We start from the raw sequence: 26,684 nt of genomic DNA, 5'->3' as shown, positions 1-26,684 counted from the left end.
AAAAAAAAAAAAAAAAAGAAAGCCATCCACGTTTCTGTCAATATCTATACTCCATTGTCACTCCTATTTAGTATTCAACTGTAAGAACATTCCACAATTTATTGGTCCATTCTACTTCTGATAAACTTTTTTGTGTTATATCTAGACAGTTGCTTGCTTTTGTTAACCATTATAATGCTATGAATACTCTTACACGTCTTCTGGTGTAGATGTGCAAACATTTCTCTAGGAACAGAAGCAGGAGCAAAACTGCTGGATAGCAGAACATGTGTATATTCAATTTGACTGATAATGCCAAAATGTGTTTTACCACGTGATGCGCTTACCTAAGTTCCCACCAACAGTGAACAGGAGTTTCTGATTCCTCCTAGGCTTGCAAACACGTCAGATCTCTCAATGTGAGAAGAAATGATATCTTTATTACGCTAAGATATTCTATTCATGAAGACAATATGCTTACCTATTTCGGTCTTAAGGGCTTTCAGATTTTAAAAACTTACATCCATTTAGGTCTTATGCATTTTTGTTTACATTTATTTTAATGATTTTATGCTTTTGTTGTTCTTCTAACTGGTGTTTTGGTATTAAATGTCCTCATTGTTGCTGGTGCACAGAAGTGCCGCTGAATTTGGATATTAAGCTCATATATATGAATAAATTCTCTTAAAATTTTTCTTGAAGTTTCTTTTGCTTTTTCTTTCTTCATTATTTTTTTTTTTTTGAGACAGAGTCTCGCTCTGTCGCCCAGTCCGGAGTGCAGTGGCCGGATCTCAGCTCACTGCAAGCTCCGCCTCCCGGGTTTACGCCATTCTCCTGCCTCAGCCTCCCGAGTGGCTGGGACTACAGGCCCCGCCACCTCACCTGGCTAGTTTTTTGTATTTTTTAGTAGAGACGGGGTTTCACCGTGTTAGCCAGGATGGTCTCGATCTCCTGACTTCGTGATCCACCCGCTTCGGCCTCCCAAAGTGCTGGGATTACAGGCGTGAGCCACCGCGCCCGGCCTTCTTTTGTTTTTTCTATGAATTTGTTTTTTTGGGAACAGTATTGTTGCTCATATTTTGCTACTTCGGTTTCATGCTGGTGATCTTCATTTCTGATTATATTTATCAATAAAGACTAAGCTATCTCTAAAGCAAGCTGGGGCGGGTTTCTTCTGCAGTCCCATAGACCTGTTCCTCCAAAGGGCTGGCTTCCGAATCAAGGGGCTATCTGTGAACTCTGTGTAAGGGGCAGGGCACATGCAGCAGTGAGTGCTTCTCCCCGAAAGCCTCCCCACGTTGCGAAAGCAGCCCTAACAGGTGGCGCATGGGCAGATGCTGGTGGCCACCTGCTCTCACAGGCACCACTCACGGTGGCCTGATGGCTTCCCGTGCTGCCCCACACACCTGTCAGCTCAGGTCTGGGGCTCGTCCACCCCTTGTTTCTGTGGGACATTTCTCCCACCCATGTGGGGGCCCCTCAGCAGCCACTGGCAACTTCGGTCTGCTTTGCTCTGCTATTACCTGCAAACTGATTCCAACTGTTTTCCAGAAATAACTCCATTTCTGGATCCTCTAATATTTTTACTCCTGCTTGTTTTCTGTGTATTACCATGGATTTATTTATTCTTTAAACATTTTTCTGTAGGCTTCATGAAGTTGGGAAGGGAAAATCTTAACATTCTTTCTCAGTCTACCTTTTTGAACCAAAAGCCCCTCAAACTGCTCTCTCGAGTCACTGGGATTCATAAGCATTGCTCTCTTGGCCAAGTTCCTCAACCTCTCACAAGACAAAGTCTAATGGAACTCAAACACAGATCTAACAACTGCACTTTCAATTACACTAAACTTACAAATTCACCATGAGAGCTGACACGAAGAATATTGAGTTTCTACTTTTGAGACAACAGTATGACTTTCAAAACAGGGACTTCTCACCTTATGATGGGGTTGCATCCAAGAGACCCATCCTCAGTAGAAAATGCATTTAATGCATCTCACCTTCCCAATACCATGGCCTAGCCCTATCTACCTTAACTGTGTCAGAACCCTTATGCTAGCTGACAGTTGGGCAAAATCAGCTAACACAAAGCCTGTTTTATAATAAAGTGCTGAATAGCTCATGTAATTTCCTGAATACCGTATTGAAAGTGAAAAAAAGAATGGCTGCACGGATAGTGGAAGTACAGTTCTGAGTGAATGCTATCGCACCACCATCAAGCTGAGCGACTGTGAGGTTGGGGACCATCTGTGAGCCCTTTCCATTCATTCCTCAGGTTCCTGCCTCTGTGTCTTCTATACATGCAGCCGCCATGAATGGAGGTTTATTCTTCAGTCTCTTCAGTCTATTCTCCACTATGTATTAGTGACCTATTTTGTTATTTTAATCTGTAACCTGCCACTTTTGCTATATCTGCAAATATTTGTTTCTTCCTTTAGTCTTATATCTTATTTCTATTTGTCTTCCTGCAATGGCTAGAGCTTCCATTATGAATTTTAAATAACAACTTGTTTGCAGATTTCTCTGTCCTCTTGCTGACTACAGTGAGGATTTTTCTACTATTTAATAATTTAAAACTATGTTGAATTTCGTTTGCAACATATTTTGTTTATTATGCTATATAAGTATTCTTTTATTTTTAGTTCACTAAGAATTACTTGGAATTTAAATTATAAATCAACACACCAAGGAGGAATGCCAGCCCTCAGATGTGGCTCTCCTTACAGTACCAGATTCCAAGTGTTTGTCTTTAATCTGTTACAGATTGGTAAGAGTTCTTTGATGAAAAAAAGGAGAAAATTAAGTATGGACAAACAGAATTTTGGTCCTAGAGCTTTAGAGTGGGATAAATAGTCTGTAGTAAAGCTTTTTAGGAGAATGTGAGTATTAAATACCAAATTAACATATCTGTTATTTTCTTCTAATAGCTCACAAGTATCATTCTATAATAAACAAACATGGAATTTTTGCTCTTAATAAGCCACTAGGGAGGTGTTATAAGGCAGTTTTTAAAAAAATGTAAGATTGTAGAAAATTAAAAACACAGAAATGCGTTACTTAAAGCTCTAAGAACTTAACATTTTGATAATTCTTATGATACTGTGTACACGAGAAGATGATTAAGCTGTGTGACAGTTTTCAAGAGGCTGAAAAATTCTAAATATGGATTCAATGATCTGTTCCAACACATACACACATATATACACACACATAAACATACATGTATATGCTATGCTACTTTTTATTAAATGTCATTTCATCCATTCAAAGGTAAACACAGACCATGAACAGTACCTGTTTTGTCTGTCAGTAAATACACCAGGCGCCCAAGTTCCTCTGGGATAGTGCTGGTCCGAACGACTGTGCCAGGGATGTTCTCGTCTTTCATCATCATCCATCCATACACCGCTTTGCCCATGTCCAAGTTCACACGCAAACTGCCAAATAAAACCCATTGCAGTGGTTACTGTGATCCAGACCCATGTCCCAGTTCACACCCAAACTGCCAGATAAAACCCACTGCAGTGGTTAGTGTGATCCAGACCTAGGCCACACATTCAGGCTCATGGTTCCATATACACGTATTTTTAAATATGCATTATCTTTCATTTTATACGGAAATATATAATATTGGATTTTAGACTTTAAAATAAATGAATTTACTGACACTTAAGTCAACAAACATGTTTACACCCAACATAATATTTGTAGGTGACAGAAAAACAGGTAACTCCTATTCTGTCCTTCAAGACAGTCTGTAATACCAGATGGGACAGAAAAATAGACTGCTGTGAGTGTGCCCACGTACATCCGCAAGGGACAACCACCAAAGGCTTACAGGACAGGGCACACACACGGAGTGAAGGGAGCAGGCGGGGTCCTCCTGCAAATCAACATGGGAAATGGGCCTTAAGGTTTATCCACTTGTTTTACAATGACCAATGGGATATTTCCCGGGTTTCAGGTGCTAAACTGGAAAACAAAACAAATGGGATATGATACGACAAATAAAATGGTATCTGCTAACTATGCACGGGACTTCTTAGTTATTTTTAAAATTTCATAATTTAAGTCTGAGTAGTAAGACTGCAATTAAAGCACATATGACGAGTCATCTGATTGGGGACAATTCTGCAGAACCTTGCCGGGAGGCACTGGAGTGGAGCAGAAGGCTGGAACCCTGCAGACCTGGAACCCTACAAAGCGGCCATGTCAGAACATGCGTTCAAATCACATCACTTTAGGGGGTAGATTCTGCTCATGTGGCAGGTGACACAGCTTTTTAAACCAGCACCTCACCATCTTTCGCTATCTAAAATCCAAACTAATCAAAGACACAACCACTAAGTGAAGACGACTCAAAGCTCCCCCGCAAGATGACACTCAAGGTAGGACACAGCACCCACGTGGCCTCTTGTTGCAGGAGGGCTGCAGCTCCCTGGCAAGGAGGGCTGGCTGGCCATGCTGACGCCTGCAAATTACCCACCTGTATGCCTCCAGTGCCTCCTACTAACAAATGGGCTAGAGACAAAACCTTTCTTTATCAGCTGTGCTGAAGACTAGGTGAACTGCTGCCTGTCCAATGTTGAGAGGAGCGTTTGACAGGCAGAAAAGGCTCAAGAAATGCTAAGGACATTCCTGCAAATGGTTACGAAATAGCAGGGCTGCTCCACATGAGTTCAGGGTGAGTGGGAGGCTTGAAGAAGGAAAAGAAAACACACATTTACATGAACTCCTCTTGGATTTGGGCTTTGGAGAAAGATTCTCTGTGAATCAGAAAAAGAAAGTAGAAGTCATGGGCCACTTAGTTAAAATGTTAGCAATACTTAGGAGGGAAGGAGGCAGGCAAGGGGCAAGGTGGCCAGGAAATGACTGCCTTCCTGTACAGAAGAGAAAAGGGCTTGAAAAGGGGATCTGACTTCCTATTAAGCTTTTCATGGCTCTGATTCTTTGGCTCAGATATCTGCACTTTGGAAAACACGGCTCTCTATCTGTGTGCTGTGTTCTTTCAGATTTGTGTCACACTGTTTTGAAGAGTGTCAGCCTGCCTCAGCTACTATAATGCAAATGGGTTTCTGCTGTTAGTTGGGAATTTCTGAAGAGCTTGCAGTTGGCCACTGGGCTCAGGGCGGTGGAAGCCAAAGGACCGGGATGGCTCCTCTGGGCGCTGCTCCTCAATCATGAGGGGCCTCTGGCTCATGAAACCATTTCCATGGTTACAAACTTATGCGGAGCTGTTGCATCACGGAATATTAAATTATTTCATGGAATATAATAATTACCGCTGAAATATGGTAAGTTGAATACAAGCGCTCTTGGAAGATTATATAAAGCAGGAGCTACTCATGAAAAGGTGAGAGATCATCTTCAGGATGAAAAAAGTAAGCAGAACCACTGCAGAATGCAAGTTGACAGCTTACTAGCAAAAGATCACTGAGCAAACTATACCCGACTTCAACTGAGACAATACATAGAGAGTATGTAATACCACATACAGCACATATAATACCACACAGGTTGCATATACCACCACACAGGATGCATCTAATACCACACAGGGAGTATGTAATACCACATAGAGCACATATATATAAATACCACACGGGTTCCATATAACACCACACAGGACGCATCTAATACCACATAGGGAGTACGTAATACTAATAGGATGCATATACTACCACATAGGGCACATATACTACCACATGGGGTATTTAATACCACGTAAGGAGTATATAATAACACATAGGGAGCATTTAATACTACACACAGAGTAGACAGCTTATATGCATGTGATTCACATATATTTTGATTGTTAATACAGCAATCTGTTCTTCAATGTTAAAAATCTCCACGATGCTCCGATTTCAAACACTAAGTTGGCAGAGTATAACTATCACTGCTGAATTCTATGTAATTTTTAGTAATGTTCTAATTTTACAGAATTTTAAAACCTATTCGGCTGTAAAGTACTATACTGTAACATAATTTGTCACTCCCTCAATATATATTAAACCTAGTATTTTGAGAAGAATTATAGAAATGGATGATAAAGTAATAAATACTAGCTATATTTTAAGCTCATTTTATTGCTAATTTAGCAACTGTGAAATTGTTACGAAGAGACCTATTCCAGGTAAGTGGAAAAGGTATCTGTCATTTCAGACAGTTACCTGAAACAAAAGGCAATTATGACTTTTACGCAATATGAAAAATGAAATAAATGATCTTAAACAAATACTGTGTTCAGCAATGTTAGGAGTAGGAAGATAACGAACCTGTTTCACGCTACAGGAAGAAAGCATTCGTAAATCTCGGAATGTCAGCTCTCTTAATGACAGCTCCCCGTGATCCAAACAGTTCCTTCCGCTCCACAGCTACAAAAGTGTCTGAGGAGGTAACTTGGACTCTGAACAAATTTGAAGTGCATTTTCCTAAAATATACCATGCCATCTTATTTAGGCACCACGATGTTTGCTATATTTAAGCTCCAATTTGTTTTAATTAAACCTGCAGCATTTATCACTACCAGGTGAACCCAGTCCCACAACTTGTCTGAGAATCGCCCGAGATTCCCCTCAGGGAATGAATCTACCTGAAATAATTCACATGTGTTCCTCTGCCAGACTTATTTTTGGATTCTAATCTGAGCAAAATGAAACAGAAGTCATTTACGTCAGAATTTTTATCAAAAGAAATTAAAATCTTTTCCTATAAATCATAAAGCTGAAAGGACACAGAGGCCATTTGATCTGAATTTTCCCCAACATTTGTCACTCTGCGAAATCTTTAATTTTTTCATGACACATCAGGGAGGCAGGGGCTGGCACCCAAATATTCTCCCTGGGTGAATCCAGCCAGTGCGATCCACGGTGGACACAAGACTCAAGATGTCTAGGCCTAGTTTACACCTCTCTCTGGGCTTCCGATTGATACATGTTCTATTTCCTGTGTCTTAGATTCATCACAAACACCCTGAAATGAATAGATATACAATGGTGTTAACATTCCCACTTCCTCTCCTTACATGCAAACAAAATAAAACACGCACATGTACTCTTCCTCAGTGTGGAAAGTTTCTCCATCATAACGACTGGCACGGCCACCTGCCACTGCAACCAGACACCAGGAGTAATCCAGTTCCCTTTTCCTTCCAGTGCCTGCATCCAGGTAATCAAGAACCCCTGCCAGTCCAACCTCCTAAGTTCCACAGCCACTGGCCTTCAGTGCTCCGTAGGGAGGAAGCAGGTAACTGTGTTTTACCTGTATTGATTCCTAATTTTCAAACCGTCTTAGACCAATAACAGACGTGATCTTTCTGAGCCTCAGTAACACCATCTGTCGAGTGCCATGGTCATTGTGTGGATTAGGAAGGATACATAAAAGGAGGTGACTGAGAGTTACAGTGGAGCAGGTAATCAATGAGAGGAAATGATCACTGGTCTGAAGAGTTAGACGGTTTAAGGCAAATGAAAAGCCTGAGCTACAGTGGAGAGAGCTCAGGGAGAGGAGCGAGGAGCGTATCTGTGCTGTGTTCAGTGGTGGGAGCTCAGGGAGAGGAGCGTATCTGTGCAGCATTCAGGGAAGGCTTTGGAGTGCAGATGTGCACCAGGCACATCACATGTATGTGCATACGGTGCATCAGGCATGCACAGACACATGGCTTACACATGTTGTGTTGCTGGAACAAAGGCAGAGATACACCCTAAACATGGAAGCATGCTATTTGATCTGCATCCATTGCACAAGATGTAAGGATAAACAAATGTAGTCTTCGGTCCTAAGACACAGAAAATACAGCAAAGTATTACAGAAAGTCATTTAAATTGGTATAAGCAAAATTCTAAATCCCATTGTAATGTTTCTGAGTGGCTGTGGGAGGACTGAAGATTCGTAGTCAAGTGGTGTTCTAGGAAGAGTGAACTGAGTACCAGCTTTGAAGATGAGTTGAATCAAAGAAGACCAGAGGCAAGTGGCAAGCAAAAGACATTCCCAGCTGCACATGCAGCTCACAGGGCCCGGTCTTCAGTGCAGCCAACTCCCAGCCTTCTGCTTAGACTGACAGCAGCCCCTAGGACCAGGTGCTGTGGCAACTGGGAAACACAGTGCCTCGGGGCTTCCCTCCCACTCGGACGCTTCCGACTTCCGTGTGGAAGCCACTGTGAAACACACAGAGGGCCTGTGCCTGGACTCTGGGGACAAATGGGGTTTCACTCCCCAGGCAAGCCCAAGGACACTGTTTGAAAAGTATTCTGGTTGGTTGAGAAGGAATCAAAATCGGAAACTTAGGAATGGGGGAAAGGTGAGCACTGAGATGAATGACTCCATGTTGTTAAGCAAACATGGGTACCAACCTGAAAGGATGGCCACGGTTGCTTGTTGAAAATAGGATTTCCATATTAAAAGAAAATAACTATAAAATTAGGGTTCGTAGATACAGATTAAATGATCAAATACTAGGAAGTACAAAGGAGGAAAAAAGAGGAGTTGGGAAAAAAGATTAAATTCCTCATTATATTTAAGAGGGGTCACAAGTTATTGTTTGGTTCTCGACTTTGATATTTGAAATCAAAGTTTAAATATGTATTTGATAAAGTCAAGCAGTGGCAAATTTTAAGAGAGTTTTGCAATTTTCACATAATTTAAAAATTTTAAAGTAAAATACATTCTGTATAGCAGTACGAATATATACACAGCACACACACACATATACACACACACACAGTTGCCACATAGAATACATGAATGTGTGCATATAAATATAAATGAACATACAAGAATGCAGAAGCAAGGGTGAACACCTATGCCAGGATTGTGAAAGGAAGAAATATTTCTATTAAAGGCTAGCACTTTCAGTTTAAAAATAAATAAAATAAATACCGATTTATGCAATTTAAGAGCTACACCTTAAAACAAAATGTCTCCAAAAGGCTAAGAATAAAGGAATGGCAAAGATAAAAGGCAAATCCCCCAAAACCAAGCAGGTTGCAATTGTGTTAAGTACTAATAACAAAGCTAACCAGGCAAAAGGGAGCCAGTGAAAGGCTGCAGGGAGGATAAGCAGGAGCTTTTCAAGGTCAGAAAAGCTTAGTTTTCTATCCAACGGTGACACTAACCTCAGTAAAACTATGGAGGCAAGGACGCGCCTCAGGGAAGGCAAGGCCAGCAGGCGCAGGTCAGCGAGCCTGCTTGTGGAGCTGAAGTCAGGTTCCCATTTCCTGAACACATTTCCAGTGACTTGAAATTCTGAATGAAGATGCTCCAAGGCAGAAGCAAGTGCGTGTGTGTTAAGAAATGAGCCTCCTTCTCTGTTCCCAAATGAGTCCTATAATTAGTTTTTCAACTATGACTACCAAAAACACCTACCATAACAACAAACACTACCACATAACACAGAGCAAAACAAGACGCCATAAGCAAGAGCCAGAAGACCAAGACACAACATAAAAAGATTGACAAAGGTATCCAATACTGACATAGATTATAAAACAAATGGATACATAAAAAAAATTTAAGAATGTTTGCGTGGAATAGGCAACTTTAAAAATAAAATAATGTGATAAAGAAACCAACCAGAATTTTTAGAACTAAGAAATATCAATAATTAAAATTAAGAAATTCATCAGTTTAACAGCTGATTATACACAGTCAAAAAATGAGTAACTTGTTAGGTCAGTGAGGACGATACAAAATGAAGCAAAAAAAAGTGGCAAGTGCAGCAGCAAGAGCAGCGGAAACAAAGGCGCGGCGAGGACAGCGACCAAGCCCTGACCTCACGTCCCGTGCAGGACGCGACAGGCGGGGACACAGTGAGGACATCGACCAAGCCCTGACCTCACGTCCCAGAGCGGGACGTGACAAGCGGGGACGGGGCAGCATCTGAAGAGATGATGGCGGATTTTCTAGAATGAATAAAAGAATCTACAGAGTCAAGAAGCCCAACAAATCCTAAGCACTGTTTAAAAAGAAACATTGTACCTCAACACATTATGTACGGTAGGTAGAGCGGTAGAGCCTACAATGCCACCAATGAGGAGAGGATGGAAAAGCAGCTGGAAGAGATGGATGGACCCAAAGAAGTAAAGTCTTAAAAGCAGTAACAGAAGCCAAAAAAGGTGACAACCTAGAATTCTATACCCAATGAAACTATTTTCCAAGAAGGATGACCAAGCGAGAATTGAGAGTTCCCAACAGACCAGCACCAAAAGCACAAAAAGCAAACACATTTCTGACAAAAGGCAAATTATTCTACATAGAAGGTCTAAGATGCAAGAAGATATTACGAACTGAAATGTGGATAAAACAAAATGATAGAGAATGTATAAACAAAATCAGTGATATTGTTAGGTTTAAGAATAACTAGGATTTTCTTTGGGGTTTAAGAACAACTAGAATTAAAATAAGTGACAAAAATGGTGTAAGTCCAGAAGGGAGCAAATTAAGTTAAATGCTCAAGGGAACTGACTTTTAACTCTGATAAGTTAAGAAGGTTTTTAACTTCCAGAGTAACTACTAAAAGAACAGAAACCACTTACATAACTTCTAAACTGCTGGAGAAAAATGTTGCATTACAAAAAAAATAATAAAATAGCAAGAAAGGAGAAAATATTGAACAGGTAAGTAATATTAAAAGCACAAAATAAAATAGCAGATTTAAACTAAAAATATAAACAGTATTATAATAATTGAATATGCGCTAAATACTCTAGTCAAAATTACCAAAGTTAGATAAAATTAAACTAACTACAAGATGGCATGCTAATACAAGATGTATGCTCATTACAAGAGACACATAAAATAAATATACAGAGAAGTTGAAAGTAAAAGATGGAAAAGATATGCCAAAGAAATTAAAGACAGCTGGCATTGCTACATTAACACAAAACAAAGTAGAATTTAATGCAAAAAGCTTTAGTAGAGATAAAGAAAGTCACTTTATAATGAGAAACTGCTTAATTCACTAGGAATAGATAATAATTTAAATTTGTATGCATCCAATATCAAAGCCACAAAACATAAAATACTAAAAATAAACAGAATTCCAAGGAAAAATAGACAAATTCACAATACTGATGAGAGATTTTGACACATTTCAGCAACTTTTATGAAAGAGAAAGACCCTAGTGGTAGACAGAAACTGAAAAACAAGATTAAGAATCTTGACCTATCACACAGACAAAATCATATGACCAACAATTTGGAATCCAAGTTGTTTTGAAGCACACAAAGAATGTTTATAAAAATGAACTAAATATTGGACCCTACAACAAATCTCAACACATTTCACAGATCTGAAGTTAAAAAGGTATGTCCTCTGAGAAAAATACAATCAAACTATGAACAAAGATGTATTAGAAATTTCTCAACTATGCTTATAAATTAAGGTAAGAAATAAGTTTGTAATAAGCATGGGTCAAAGATGAAATCACAGTCGAAATTAAAATATTCTGTACTTAACAAAATACTACAAATGAAAATACAATACAAAAATACTACATATGAAAACTTCTGAAATGCAACCAAATTAGTACTTACAGAAAAATTTTTAGCCTCCAATACATATATTCACAAAGGGGGGAGAAGGTGAACACTAACCAAGGAGGAAATAGACAAGTGAGAAAACATTAATGAAATAGAAAAATAATACAGAGCACAAAGAATCCATAAAGATAAGAGCAGGTATTTCCATAAGAAATGAAAGTTGGCAAACCTATTGGAAGAGTAGTCAGGAAAAAAAAGAAAGCAGAAAGGGCAGAAATAACAAGTATGAACAATTAAAAAGGTTGATATCACAGATCCCATATGTGTCAGGGATAACAGGAAAATATGAACAAACTGTTGTAAATAAAACTGAAAATTTATATACTTGATTATGAATTGAAAACTATAACTTTGCAAAACTGACTCAAGAAATTAAAAACTTGAATAGTCCCATACCTAAATAGTCCCATAACTAAATCAAATGTGTCAAAAATGTTTCCACAGTAAAAAGCTGAGGCTCACATGGACTTCTTATATAAATGTTCAAGAAATAAACAATTCCAATTTTAGATAAATTATTTTAGAGAAAGAAAATGAGAAAAAAATGTTTTTATGAGACCAGCATAATCCAGATACCAAACTCCACAAGAATGGTATGAAAAATAAAAATTACAAGTCAATTTCACTCCTGTAAAGCAATGTAAAAATCTCACAGAAAATACAAGCAAATGGAATTTAATAATAAACAAAATAGTAATATACCATGATCATGTTGGGGTTTTGCTCCTAGAAATACAAGGTTGGTATGACACTAGAAAGTCAGTCAATATAATTTGCCATGTTAATACATTAAAGAAGAAAATTTAAAGATGAAAATCTTCAATAGATTTAGAAAATATTTCCTAGAATACTTTCAAGATTTAAAACAACTTTTAGCAAAATAGGAACAGAAAATGTCAATGTATTAAAAGTCTTCTATAAATAAACTTATAGCATATTTAAACGACAAACTGTTGAAAGTTTTGCCTTTGAGGATGGGAACAAAAGAAGAATGTTTATTATAATCACTTTTCTTTAGCAACATACTGAAGATCTTTGCTGCAGAAACAAGGAAAAGAAATAAATGGTGCAAAGAACTGGAATCAAAAAAAAGCTGTCATTATTTACTGATGATATGATTATATATAGAAAAACTTCAATACACCTAAATTAATAACTAAAATCGGATTTTACCAAAATTGATAGTCAATAATTTTATAAAATTAAGTTTATTTCTTTACATCAGCAAAGAGAGAGGAAATGGTTCTTTTAAGAACGATATTTACAATATCATTTTAAAAATCCCAAGTATCTAAGAACTACTCTAACAAAATTTGAGAAGACTTATTTTAGAGAAGACTTAAATAATATTGGGAGATACACCATATTCATGGCCGAGAAAAGCCAACACACTCTTAAAGAACACAAGGATGAATGAAACAGAACCCAGAACCCAGAAATAAGACTGCACACTTACAACCATCTGATCTTCCACAAACCTGACAAAAACAAGGAAGGAGAAAAGGACTTCCTATTCAATAAATGGTGCTGAGATAACTGGCTGGCCATTTGCAGGAGAGAGAAACTGGACCCCTTCTTTACACCATATACAAAAATGAACTTAAGATGCATTAAAGACTTAAATGCAAAACCCCAAACTATAAAACTCCTGGAAGACAACCTAGGTAGTGACATTCAGGACACAGGCACGGGTGAAGATTTCGTGACAAAGACACCAAAAGCAACTACAACGAAAGCAAAAACTGACAAATGAGATCTCAATAAACTAAAGAATCTCTGCACATCAAAAGAAACTTACCAGCAGAATAAACAACCTACAAAGTGGGAGAAAATTCTTTTGCAAACTACACATCTGACAAAGGTTTAATACCCAGCATCTAAAAGGGACTTAAACAAATTTACAAGAAAAAAACTAACAACCCCACTAAAAAGTAGGCAAAGGACGAACAGACACTTTTCAACAGAAGACAAACACGTGGCCAACAATCATATGAAGAAAAGCTCAACATCAGGCTGGGCGCGGTGGCTCACGCTTGTAATCCCAGAACTTTGGGAGGCCAAGGCAGGCGGATCACGAGGTCAAGAGTTCGAGACCAGCCTGACCAACATGGACTAACCTAAATGCCCATCAATGACAGAATGGATAAAGAAAATGTGGTACATCTACATCATGGAATACCATACAGTCATAAAAAAGAATGAGCTCATGTCCTTTGCAGGAACATGGATGGAGCTAGAGGCCATTATCCTTAGCAAACTAATGCAGAAACAAAAAACCAAATACCACATGTGCTCACTTATAACTGGGAGCTAAATGGTGAGAACACACTAAATGTGAGAACACACAGAGGAGAAAAATGCACACACTGGGGCCTATCAGAGGGTGGAGGCTGGGAGGAGGGAGAGGATCAGCAAAAATAACTAATGAGTACTAGGCTTAACGCCTGGGTGATGAATAATCTGTACAACAAACTCCCATGACACAAGTTTGCCTATATAACAAACCTGCATATGAGGATAGACTTGTTCTATCAAATATCGAACTATTATAAAAGTCTATTAACACACACAGTTTGTTATTTGGTGGGAATACAAAAACAGTCCAAGGGAACAGAACAGGTAACCCAAACAGGCCCATGTGTATACAAATGCTTGGGTACACGGCAGACAGGGCACTAGATCACTGGGAAGAGTATTTTCTATAACTGGTGCTGAGACAATTGGTTTGCAAAAATATGGTATTTAAAAACCATACTTCACACCATATATATTTAAAAAAACAAAAAACACTTACAGTGGTCAGAGGAAAAACAGTTAAGCTTCTAGAAGATAATGTAAAAGGAGAGCTTCATCTCCTTGGAGTAGGGAAGGATTTTTTAAACAACATAAAAGTGATAACCAATAAAAAAAAAAACTCATATATTTGGCATGTAAAATCAACAATTGTTTTTTCATAATTTCACCAATGGGTGGGTAAAAAGTCAAACTACAGATTGAGAAAGATATCAGCAAAACATAAGCCGAGAAAGCCTTGGCATCTAAAATAGATAACTGCAAGCTGCCCAGAACACCAGACAAAAGACTTAGAAAGTTCACAAAAGAGAAAATCTAAATAGCCAACATATATGGGCATAATTGTTTAGTCTTACTATCAAGCTGGGAAACGATCATTAAAACTGCAATGAGAAACTCACTTATACTAAGTGTTGCTGAGGATGTAAACTACTCTTGACATTGATGTTGGAACGGTAAATTGGTACAACCACTTTGAAGAACAGTTAAAACATTATCTGGTAAATTTGGCAAATGATATAGCCAAGTAGTGCCACTCCTAGATACCTTATACCAGGGTGCCAATGTGTGGAATACACATTCATGGAATGTTAATAGCAGCACTGCTGCCCACTGTAAAAAAACTGGAAGCAACCCAAACCCCGAAACAGCAGATATACTGGATACACTAGATACACTGGAATGTGCTCATGCAAGAGAATGACAAGCTGCAAGAAACGAGAAGAGGACAACACAACCTCCTGCATGCAGCCATGTTAAACAAAAGGAGTAAGACAAAAAGAAAACCTCCAGTATGATTTCAATTACAGAAACTAACAAAACAGGAAAAACTAATTCACAGCTGACTCTCAAACAACACAGGCTTGAACTGTGCAAGTCCACTCAGAGACGGACTCTTTTTAGTAAGTCAAGTCAACCCTCCGTATCTGAGGCTCTGCATCTGCAACCAAACATGCATCAAAACACAGTATTCCTGGGAGGCGAACCCCGCAGACACATATGCCCACTTGTGCTATGGTAGGCTTTGCAGGGCCCACCGTGGGACTCGGGTATGCACGGGTTCTGCTATCCATGGAGGCTGCTGGAACCAATCCCCCATGGATACCAAGAGATGACTGCATATATTTATATATGTAATTTTTAGATGGCACACCTTTAGGAAAAGCAAGAAATTAACCATAAAAGCAGCAATCCATAATGTATACATACACCAAAACATTACATTGTATCTCATAAATAAATATAATTCTCTATTAAAAATGAAATGAAAACTTTAAAGCCCACACATTTCAAAACAAAACAATGCTCAAAGGCCGCTGAAGCAGCCCGTGCAACGAAAAGTAGTAACTTTTTCGATAGATTAAAACAAATTTGTTAACTATAATTTTTTAAAGCCAAGACAGTGATTATTTCAAAAGAAACGAAATGAATTGTGCAAAATATATTTTCTAAGCCAATATAAAACTGGCACATAATTCATGCTATAATAAGAGATTTACACAGAAAAAGTATAAAAGGAAACATCTTCAGCGTGTATAGCACCTTAACTCTGAAACTGCGTGAAGATGATGGTGCTAAGTGCTAGACGGTTTTGCAGCCACACTGGACCCTCAGGGTTCATGTATGGAATCCCTGGCATATGTGCCACGTAAAGGAGATGGACTGTGGTATTAGAAAAGCAGTATTAACCAGTTTTCCTGTCACAGCATCTCCATTGACCTTAAAATCTGGAAAACAAGCTTCATCGTAGAAATTTTTCAAATTGTTTCCCCAAACAATCTTAGAAACCTCTTCATTTTTCTGAATTTTCTGAGTTCAAATAAGCAAACTGGAAAAAGGGGCTCTTTAGCCAAAATTACTTCTAAACTATGCCCTTTTTCTATCAAATGACTTCTCTGTTCCCCAGCACTATTTCCACAATTAGAGGCAATAAGGTTTGTATATATAAAATAAAACTTTGTTTTATTTCAACTTTATATAAAACGAGTGATGAGAGTTCATGAATTAGCCATGCTCAGTAACTAAAACTTAAAAGATAAATTATAGAAAATATTTTTTTCCTAAAGAAAATATATTATTAAAAAAAAAACAACAACTAAACAAACTTGAACGTTTAGGGACAGGTTTTGGCTTTTGTTGAGGGCTAGGCTGTAAGGAGAGGAGGAGGAAGTAATTTAAAGTTTTAGATAATTTTTCCTTCTATGGAGAGAAAGAGCAGGGAAAGGAGAGGGAGGGAGGAGAACAAGGTGTCCAGATGAAGACGCTGAGGACTGGGCTGCAAGGCCCCGAGGGTGCGCGCCATTCATCCCTGCACGCTCACACACAGCGGCACGGGGCGTGTACTAAGCTGAATGGCCCATCGCAATACCTTCCCAAAAGCACATACTTGGATGTTGAGTAAATGAAGAACCATTACACATTCAACCAAGTGTTCAGCATGCAGAAGGCTGAGCTGCCTATTAAAAAGTGAGAGCTTAGCAGGACACTTAGCAGGACAAGGAGACATCCTCCCACAACACTCAAGGAACAACAGGCAGAAAGGAAACACTCCTGAATGGCGGGAAACTGAACTGTTTCTTACAAGCCAAACAGTGGCCATGGGACACTGTAGCATCTCACCCTTCCTGACGCTACCTTGCCAAGAGCAGGGGATGAAGCATTTTGTAAAAAATGACTCTATGTGGTGCGCTGGTTTCTTAAAGATGCCATCACTAGATGTCTTACAGCAACAGAATGTTATTTTCTCACCATCTGGAAGGTGTGGGCAGAGCTGTTTCCTCCCGGACACTGGTCGGGGGTGGGGCGGGGTGGGGTGGGTGGAAGTGGCTGTTCCTCCTCCCTCCAGCTCTGGGTCTGCTCACAGTCCTTGGCGTGCCCTGGCTTGTAGTGGAACCATTCCAGTTTCTGCCACTGTCTTCACCTCACCTTCTCCTTGGCATATTCCTACTCCTTTGATTACAAGGACATTCACTGCAATTAGGGCCTACTCTAACTCAGGATGGTCTCGTTTAGAGATCATTATCTTAATCATATCTGCAAAGACTCTTTTCTCAAGTAAGGTCCCATTCATAGATTTCTTGTGGGCACATGTTTTGGGGGCCATCACTGCATGCATGGGAGTCCACCCTCTAGCATTCCCCAAATTTACATCAGTCCCAAATGCAGAATACATTTACCCCATCCCAGTATCCCAAATATCTCAGCCTACTATAGCATCAACATTAAGTCCCAAATCTCATCCAAACCGCATCTGCTCAAATGTCCCAAATCTCATCATTTAAACTATCTAAATTAGGTATGGGTGAGACACTGGCCATGGTCCATCCTGGGACCTAAGCTCCTCTCCACCTGTGGACCTGTGAAACTAGAAAACAAGCTATCTGCTCCCAAAATACAGTGGTGGCACAAGGATAGATATTTCCATTCCAAATGGGAGAAACTGGAAGGAATATAAGATCACTGATTCCAAGCAAGTTTGAAATTCAGCAAGGCAAACTCTGTGAAGTTTCAAGAGCTGAGAAGAACAGAGTAACTGCGTCTCAGTGCCCCTTAGGCCGACAGCTCCATGACCTCTGCACTGCCCATGTCAATGCTGACCCTGGGGTCATTCTTCCTCTTTCTGAAAGGCAGCACATGCTCGCAGCCAGTAGCTCTATCAACCTGTTTCCTGCCTATCAGATTCTGGGAGTCCAACAGCCTTCTCTCATCTCATCCTCTCTCTGTTCCTTTAGGTCAAGCTGGTAGTTTCTGCTGATAAAACATGATGGGTCTCCTGTGCATACCCTGAGAGTCCACACTATTAGAAAACAGACCCCAACACAGATCCTTCTTGGATAGCCCCTCTCTATTCCTGGTTTCTGCAAAGCTGCTGAGTACATCCTTTAGTCAGCCCCTGAGAGGGTCTGGCTCTGTGTCCCCACCCAAATCTCATCTTGAATTGTAATCCCCATGTGTAGAGGGAGACAGGTGATTGGATCATGGGGGCGGTTTCCTCTATGCTGTTCTAGTGATAATGAATGAGTTCGCATGAGGTCTGATGGTTTGATGAGTGTGGGACGGTTCCTCCTTCACATGCTCACACCTTCTCCTGCTGCCTTGTCATGATAATGAGTTCTTCTGAGATCTGATGGTTTGATGAGTGTGGGATAGTTCCTCTGACGGTTTGACGAGTGTGTGATGGTTCCTCCTTCACATGCTCACACCTCCTGCTGCCGTGTTGTGATAATGAGTTCTCATGAGGTCTGATGGTTTGATGAGCGTGTGACAGTTTCTCTGATGGTCTGGTGAGTGTATGATGGTTCCTCCTTCACATGCTCACACTTTGTCCTGCTGCCTTGCAAAGGGGCCTACTTCCCCTTCCACCATGATTGCAAGTTTCCTGAGGCCTCCCCAGCCATGCAGAACTGTGAGTCAATTCAACCTCCTCTGTTTATCAATTACCCAGTCTAGTGTAGTATCTTCATAGCAGTGTGAGAACAGACTAATACCTGCCTCTAATCTATCTCTTCAAAGAGCAAAACACCACCTGGACATACCCTTGGTGAATGCTTTCCAAACAGTGAATCTCCCAATATTAGCATTTTATGCAATCTGGATAGGCTCCAAATTTTCCAAATCATCAATACCTGAATATCACATCTAGGTCTAAAGAAGTTGAAAACACTCTTTTCACCAAGCATTCTACCTGGAAAATAAGGTCTTACTAAAGCTGTTTGGTAAATTAGCAAAAACCTGTAAAATGTCACAGAAAGGGTACCTAACCGAAAAGTAACCTGATAAAGCTCCTAGAAATTTTCCTTCAGAAAAGTTCTTTTCTAAATCCAGGAGCAATGACTGCTGTGCCTGTGCTGCCTGACACTTTTGGTCTTCCAGGGGTGTGCCGACTGCACAGTCCATCTGCTCTGGAAGCTCACGGGCAAGCATCCCCATGCTCACTGGGTTGGATCCCAGACCCCTGGTAAATGAGAGGAAACCCTGTCTCCCAAGCCACACACACCCTGCACCTTCAGTGCTTTCAACAAAGCCGCTGTATTGACAAGAGGCTCCTCGGTGTTCGCAGAAAGACAAAGCCGCTGTATTGATAAGGGGTTCCTCGGTGTTCTCAGAAAGACAAAGCCGCTGTATTGATAAGGGTTCCTCGGTGTTCGCAGAAGGACAAAGCCGCTGTATTGACAAGGGGTTCCTCGGTGTTTGCAGAAGGAACACCTTTATCACTTTGTCAAACAATTCTGCCGGTAACACCCACATATGCCTCATGTGGGAGTAAAAACACTCTGACCCATGCTGATAAGACAGTTTTTGCATTATCAACTACACTGGTATATAGCATTTCAAAGCATATGGACGAAAGAGGTAATAATTAAAGAGGGAAGTAACTGCAAGTCCCTGACCTCAGAGAACTTTAAATGAATATAGAATTCTGATAATCAATTTTCCTTTTCTTATGAGAGATGCACAGGATTTAGGGAACATGTATGAATTTTAGAATTACAAAAGTAAAAGTTAAATACTATAATATTTTCCTTTGAAATTTACAATGTAAATTCTATCAAGTAACTCAAAATATTTTACTTCATACAGAGGAATTTTTATAAAACAGCTTAAATTTGAAAAGCCCTTTAAGAGTATTAGGACAACAGAGAAAAGAGCACTTTACTTGGGAAGCCGATGTGGGCAGATCACAAGGTCAGGAGATAAAGACAATTCTGGCTAGTATGGTGAAACCCCGTCTCTACTAAAAATACAAAAAATTAGCCGGGCATGGTGGCAGCGCCTGTAGTCCCAGCTACTTGGGAGGCTGAGGCAGGAGAATGGCGTGAACCCAGGAGGCGGAGTTGGCAGTGAGCTGAGATCGCGCCACTGCACTCCAGCTTGGGTGACAGACCAAGACTCCATCTCAAAAAAAAAAAAAAAAAAAAAAAAAAAAAAAAAAGAAAGAAAGAAAGAAGAAAAAAGCACTTTACTTTTCACATATGCATACCGTGCAAAACCAAAACATATTTTAGAAGTCTTACCTTTTATTCAATCCAAAAGCATATTTAGCAAATACTAGAACGTGTCGTTATTCATATTTTACGTCAACTTTGCAAAAGGAAAACAAACTTGGCTTTAATCAAATGTGAACTTTAATTCCCCGAATCATTGTCCTGTGCTTTTGACATCAACGGATCTCACCCCTGCGTGCACCCTGTGTCACTGCATCCTGAGTGAGAGAAACACGGTAGAGCCTTGTGTTGAAGTGGTGTGAGACGTTCTGGAGCCAAACAGAGGGGAAGTGAAGTGGTGTGAGATGTTCTGGAGCCAAACAGAGGGGAAGTGAAGTGGTGTGAGACGTTCTGGAGCTAAACAGAGGGGAAGTGAAGTGGTGCGAGATGTTCTGGAGCTAAACAGAGGGGAAGTGAAGTGGTGTGAGATGTTCTGGAGCCAAACAGAGGGGAAGTGATAGTTCTTCCCCGAAAGCCTCTCTAAGCATGACCAAACATGCTAAACATCAAACTGTTGACTGAAAAACCAGAGCAAGAGAGACCTGCAGAAAGCCTGCCATCGTCCTCATTTTCTAAGCAGACACTAGAGAAGGATACACAGACTTAATCTGGGGTGTGGGTATTTTATGTAGATATAAATATGCATAGTCATATTTGTAAGTCTGTATAAACACACTGGAAAGGTTTGACAGAATTTGAGTACAGATAGCAGGATTACAGATCATACTTATCATCTTCTCTTATTATTAGTTTTTTTTCTTTCTTTCTTTCGAGACAGGCTCTTGCTCTGCTGCCCAGGCTGGAGTATAGTGACGTGATCTCGGCTCACTGCAGCCTCCACCTCTGGGGCTAACGCGATCCTCCTGCCTCAGCCTCCCAACTAGCTAGGACTATAGGCGCATGCCACTGTGCTTAGCTAATTTTTTGTTTGTTTGTTTGTTTTGGAGAGACCAGGTTTCACCATATTGCCCATGCTGGTCTCTAACTCCTGGACTCAAGCTATTCACCTGCCCTATTTTCTATTTTGTTTTACTATAAATACATATAATTACGAAGGTATGAAAACAAAAATTAGTTTTAGTTAAAAAATGCTTATTACATAAACTAATTTTCATAACTATGATTAATTTTTCTTGGTAACCGGATACAGGAAAAGGTCAAATCTTTCTATATTATTTTACTAAAGAAAGAAGTAACTGGAGATAGTCCATATAAATACAATATTTCACTAAAACATAATAAAAGTCCGAATACTATTCAATAGTTTGTCAGTTAAAGACAGAGGTACCCTAGATACAAAAGGAAGCAAAGCTCTCATGAGGCCTTTTACACGATGAAAGAGAAGCAGCCTTGAAAGGAACATCATGTGACATTCTAGAACTGAAAGAAATCAACTGACTTTAAGAAAAATCAAATTAATGAGAGCAAAAAAGAAGGAATTCCTAGAAAAAGATGTGTTTGCTCGACAGACATGGGAGCAGGCGCCCTGTGCTGGAGGCTGGGGAGGCTGAGCTGGAGTGCATGTGTGCCAGCCACTGGCCGTCTCTGCTGTGCTGGGACAACGTGCTTTCTCTGCCAAGACATTTTCCCCAGGTCTTCCACAGTGGCCTCACCATGCAGGCCACTGCTTAATGAGCACCCGGTCAGGGAAGGCCCACATTGCTCTGAAGCCCTGCAAGGTTCTCTCTGTTCCAGTGCCCGGTTTGACTTTACTACACAGTGTTTTACCACTATGTAACTGTTTCGTTTATATGCTTTCGCCTGTCCCCTCCGATTAAGAAGACGCCAAGGGCACTGGATGGCCTGCCCACTTGCTCTGTGTCAGCAGGGGCCAGAGCGTCAGCTTTGACTACTTACTGACCACAACACTTACCTTGCTACCTTGTATTGTCTCTTTCCTTCTTTGAAACAGAGTTTTGCTCTTTTGCCTGCCCAGACTGGAGAGCAGTGGGGAGTCTTGGCCCACTGCAACCTCCGCTTCCTGGGTTCAAGCGATTCTCCTGCCTCAGCCTCTCAGGTAGGTGGGATGACGAGTGTGTGCCACCACACCCCACTAATTTTTGTATTTTTAGTAGAGACGGGATTCCACAATGATGGCCAGGCTGGTCCCAAACTCCTGACCTCACGTGATCCACCTGCTTTGGCCTCCCAAAGTGCTAGGGATTACAGGCGTGAGCCACCTCGCCTGGCCAAAAGAAAAAGTAATGGGATTGGATGTGAATAATACGCACTGTATTTTCCAAGTCTTACTTCAGACATAATCATTAAGGTTATTCTTCTGTAAATGAAATTTACCCTGCTAAAAGCCCTTATCCTCTTTGAAAAAAGACTGATCAAGAATATGTAGGATGATTCGCTAGAAACACCCTTTTACTACTGCAGTAATGGCAAGAAGGTTGCGGCCTGGAGGTCTAGTGCAAACACTGAGTATAAACCAAACAGGATGACAAGATGAAAGCAAATGTCGACTAGTAAAGCATGTAAGTGGATGGGAGAGGGGAGATGAGCTGACTTAAAATATTTTAGGGTCTTAGCATTGATTGAGAGGAGAGTAAAGATAAAGCTTAACTTTAAACTTTACTAAATATTACATATTAAATATGTAAAACTTCTAGGGAAAGCACAATAATAGAAATATAGGGTATAATTTCAAGTTAATAGAAAAAATGGAATTGAAAAAACTCCAAAGGTTGTAAGAGAGAAAAGAAAAATAAATACAGAAGTAAAACAAACAGCAAAAATAAGGTGGCATAAATTAATGCAAATAAAGTATTAATCACAGTAAGTGTAAAGACAGTAGCATGGGATTTAAGACAACATCACTACCACCTAGCTAATGCTGTTTATAAGAGATTTTCATTCACCAGAATAATAAGAGCTATCCTAAACCTGTAAGCAACTAATAACATAGCCTCACAATATATAAAGCTAGAATTCACAAAATGGTATGGGAAAATGGACAAGTTCATTATTATGGTGAGAGATTTGCACACTCTCAGTAACTAAAAAGTTAAGGAGTTTTTAAAAAAAAAAAACAACAACAGTAAAGCGCATACATTAAAGAAGATCAATCTAATGGACATAGAATAATTCATGTAAAATACACATATTTTAAAGCATACATGGAATATTTATAAAATGACCACATACCAATCCACAAAGCAAATAGTAATGAAAACAACATGCTATGAGGCTCTGGAAGCAACTTGCAGGGGAAGAATCCCAAACACAGTCTGTGTTATGAAGCTCTGATAAAAATGAACGCATAACCTAATATAACCCAAAAGGCAGATACCGCAGAAGTGTCTATCAACATATTTTGGGAGTTGGAATACATTTTCTCCATAGGAGAAAAATATGCCACCCTTGAGACAGGTTCTCAAGCTGGCACAAACATGTATATGTGCCTCACTATGTGCCTTACGTGGAGCTCCTGAGAACCAGAGACTCGACTCCCATTAGTCAGCAGGTCTTCGAGTGACAAGGCCACAGTGTCAGGAGGTGTTCCCTGCAGCTCTAGGAGAAGCAGCTCCTCCATCTGGGCCAGTCACTGCAGCCTGCTTTGCCTGAGACAGGCATTCCAACCAGCAGAAACTAAGAAAAGCAGGAGAAATGTCTTATTTCCTCCTTCACTTGATGGCTAACCTATCTTCTCACGTGACAATACAAAAATGGATACCAGGGTTCATTCATATGTCTGGAGACAAAGGAGACTCTTGGGGAGTGGTGGTATCAAACAGAGGAAGCTGGTGGAGAGAAGATGCAATGTGTGAAGGGCCTGGGATCAAGGTGAGTATTTAGGCTGAACAACAAATGAGAACTACCTGAAGGACCATCACATCCGAATAAGTAAATTCTGGCATGACAGACAGATACAAAAGGCAGGTTACTTTCTGGTTATACTTTGTTAATTGCCACTTAGCCAGTGGGGGGCTGGGTATTTTGAGGACAAAGACGAACAGAGTTCACTTGTGGCACTCAATACGTGCTGGCACAAGAACTGTGATGATCTGTGCTTGGGTCCTCTGAGCAGGACGGGGCCTTTGTAATGGGTCCATTCAACAAATACTTACGGAGGCCCTACCACATCCCAAGCATGCTCCGTTTTAGGCCCTAACTAGGACACAACAACAAACGGGCCACACAAGGCCTCTATTCTCACAAGGCTTAGTGAGAAGAAAGAAACGGGCAACAAACAAGATGAATGTCATAGAGATCTACACAGAATTCAATAGGCTGCTGTGATAGCAAGTGGCTGGCTGTTTCTTGGTCTGTACTGAGCAGACAAAGGCAGCCTCTCTGAGGAAGAGTATTTAGGGTAAAAGCCAAGTGACGTGACAAGACAAGCCTAGCCACGGAATGATGAGGTACAGCAGCACCGACGCAGAGGACACAGCTAGGGTGGGAAGCAGCTGGCACATGGGGATAGCTGCAGTGTGGTGGGAGAGGAGAGTGGGGAAGGTGGGCCTTATTAGGTTCAATCCACAAGTCAGGTTGGAACAGCCATCTCTGCAGTCAGCTTTATGGAGTGCAGAAAGTCCATGTCAGCAGCAAGTCACACAGCTGCAACGAGAAGTTGCTGTTTGCTGCGTGCTCTCTGCACAGGCCTGGCCACCATGAACCAGCAACACTGTGGAAGGGAGCATCCACAGGAATCTGTGCTGTGACGGGCAGAAAGGAGGCTGATTTCCTACCTCTCGAATATACTGGGTGAGAGCAACTGGATTCATTCCCAGTGATTGTCTGTGAGGGCAGTGCAGTGTGTACACATCCCAAGAACAGATTATAGCTCTGACTTTATGACATAACTAAATGGAAGAGACATCACCTTTTAGAGCAAATTTTGGAGAAAGCTGGGGTTAGAAATAGAGATATCTTTCTCTTCAAAGTGGCTACCTCCTTGAGCCTAAGCATTCTATACTGTTTTAGTCCGTTCTCTGTTACAAAAGGTAGATGTTCTAGATTCACACTTTATCTGACGTGAGGGTCAGCTGCTCATTCCTATGAACGTCTTAAATCATATATATTAAGAATATCTTTCTTAAAATATTTTTGAAAATACTTTAAAATGGATTTATGTTCATATGGTAAAATATTAGTCTTTACATTAAATAGGCATCTAATATTAACTACTTATAGCCCAATCTGTAGTTATAATATAGGTTAATATTTTGAAATGATAGTCCATATTAAAAACACAGCCTCAATATTTTATCTAACTTGACAGATATTAGATATATTAAATAGAACTTTAAAATGCCAATGATTCCACACAGATCAAAGGGCACTGGAAATTTAAAAGTCTATCAGCAAAAAACAAAACTGATTTTGTGCAATTCTGGTTTATGTTTCATCAGGAAATATCCTCTGATTGTTGAAGAGGACACCATCAGCACGTTCACTATCAGGGAAGTATGACACCTCTAGATCATTCTACCGGCACTGACGACGTCTCCCCAACAACACTTCCACTGAAGAATTCCTCCAGATTCCTCAGACCTCCTGGCTCTTACTTCTCTAGCTTTGTTTGGATAATTTCTTTCACACTGACAAAGATAAATTTCAATAAAATCATACTCAATGAAAGCAGATATTTGTTTGACATTCGTTTTTAAACCTACCTTATGGGAATGATGTAAGAAAAGAGGAGAAGGAACCGAAAAAGATTGCGGTACCATGGACCCACAAATCCTTGTAAGGTTACCATGACAACAGAAAGAGCAACTAAAGCCAAAAATAGTGCTTTCGTCAGCCGATTGAGTTCAAGGTCCAACAAACCAACCTGAAAGAAAAACACATAATACATGAACAAGCTAACCATAATGTCCCTAATATTATAAATCAGAATGCATGGTAATGATGACAAAAAAAACTTTAAAATTTTTTGGTATTAGCCTTTATTATAATGAAATATAAAAATATTACTAACTTTTCTCCTGAAAAACCTTTAACAGATTCAGGCAGAATTTCTAGAAATGAGTCATGATTCCCAGAGCATTTCCAGAAAGGGTCTACTGACAAAACACGAGGCCAGAGCACACAGCCGCAGTGCACTCAGACATGGCCTCTGAACGAGTGGCGCATTGGTCACTGGCTCAGGCAAAGTGAAACGCAAGCCTAGAGAAGGGTACTGGAAGCTTGCTCAGGGCGCGGCCCGGGAACAGAGAGTTTTAGGGCGCGGGCGTGTCTTCCTTGCATGTGCTACGCCATGGCCATGCCTCTGTTATCTGTGTGGGCGCCTCTGCACATCCCCCATGAGGATCCTACTCTAGATGGAGAGTTCCCAAGAACAGGACAGTATGTATGTGTATGTCTTTCCCATCTACCAACAGTCTCTTTGAAAGAACTTGTCTTACAGCAAAAAAAAAAAAAAAAAAAAAAAAAAAA

At 40.2% G+C, this 26,684-nt stretch overlaps 1 protein-coding gene across 1 annotated transcript in view; it reads right to left on the bottom strand.

Moving 5' to 3' along the window:
* ATP9B (ATPase phospholipid transporting 9B) overlaps nucleotides 1–26,684 on the bottom strand; it is a 306,136-nt gene that overhangs the window by 92,696 nt on the left and 186,756 nt on the right. The window contains 2 exon segments of the mRNA XM_017866120.1: nucleotides 3,274–3,416; nucleotides 25,919–26,079. Of these exon segments, the coding sequence (XP_017721609.1) occupies nucleotides 3,274–3,416; nucleotides 25,919–26,079 (304 nt within the window).

The sequence above is a fragment of the Rhinopithecus bieti genome, unplaced genomic scaffold (genome assembly GCF_001698545.2).
Source record: "Rhinopithecus bieti isolate Rb0 unplaced genomic scaffold, ASM169854v2 scaffold_84002, whole genome shotgun sequence".
Lineage (NCBI taxonomy): Eukaryota > Metazoa > Chordata > Mammalia > Primates > Cercopithecidae > Rhinopithecus > Rhinopithecus bieti.
The sequence above is the reverse complement of the archived record's forward strand: the minus strand, read 5'-3'. Positions and strand labels throughout refer to the sequence as shown.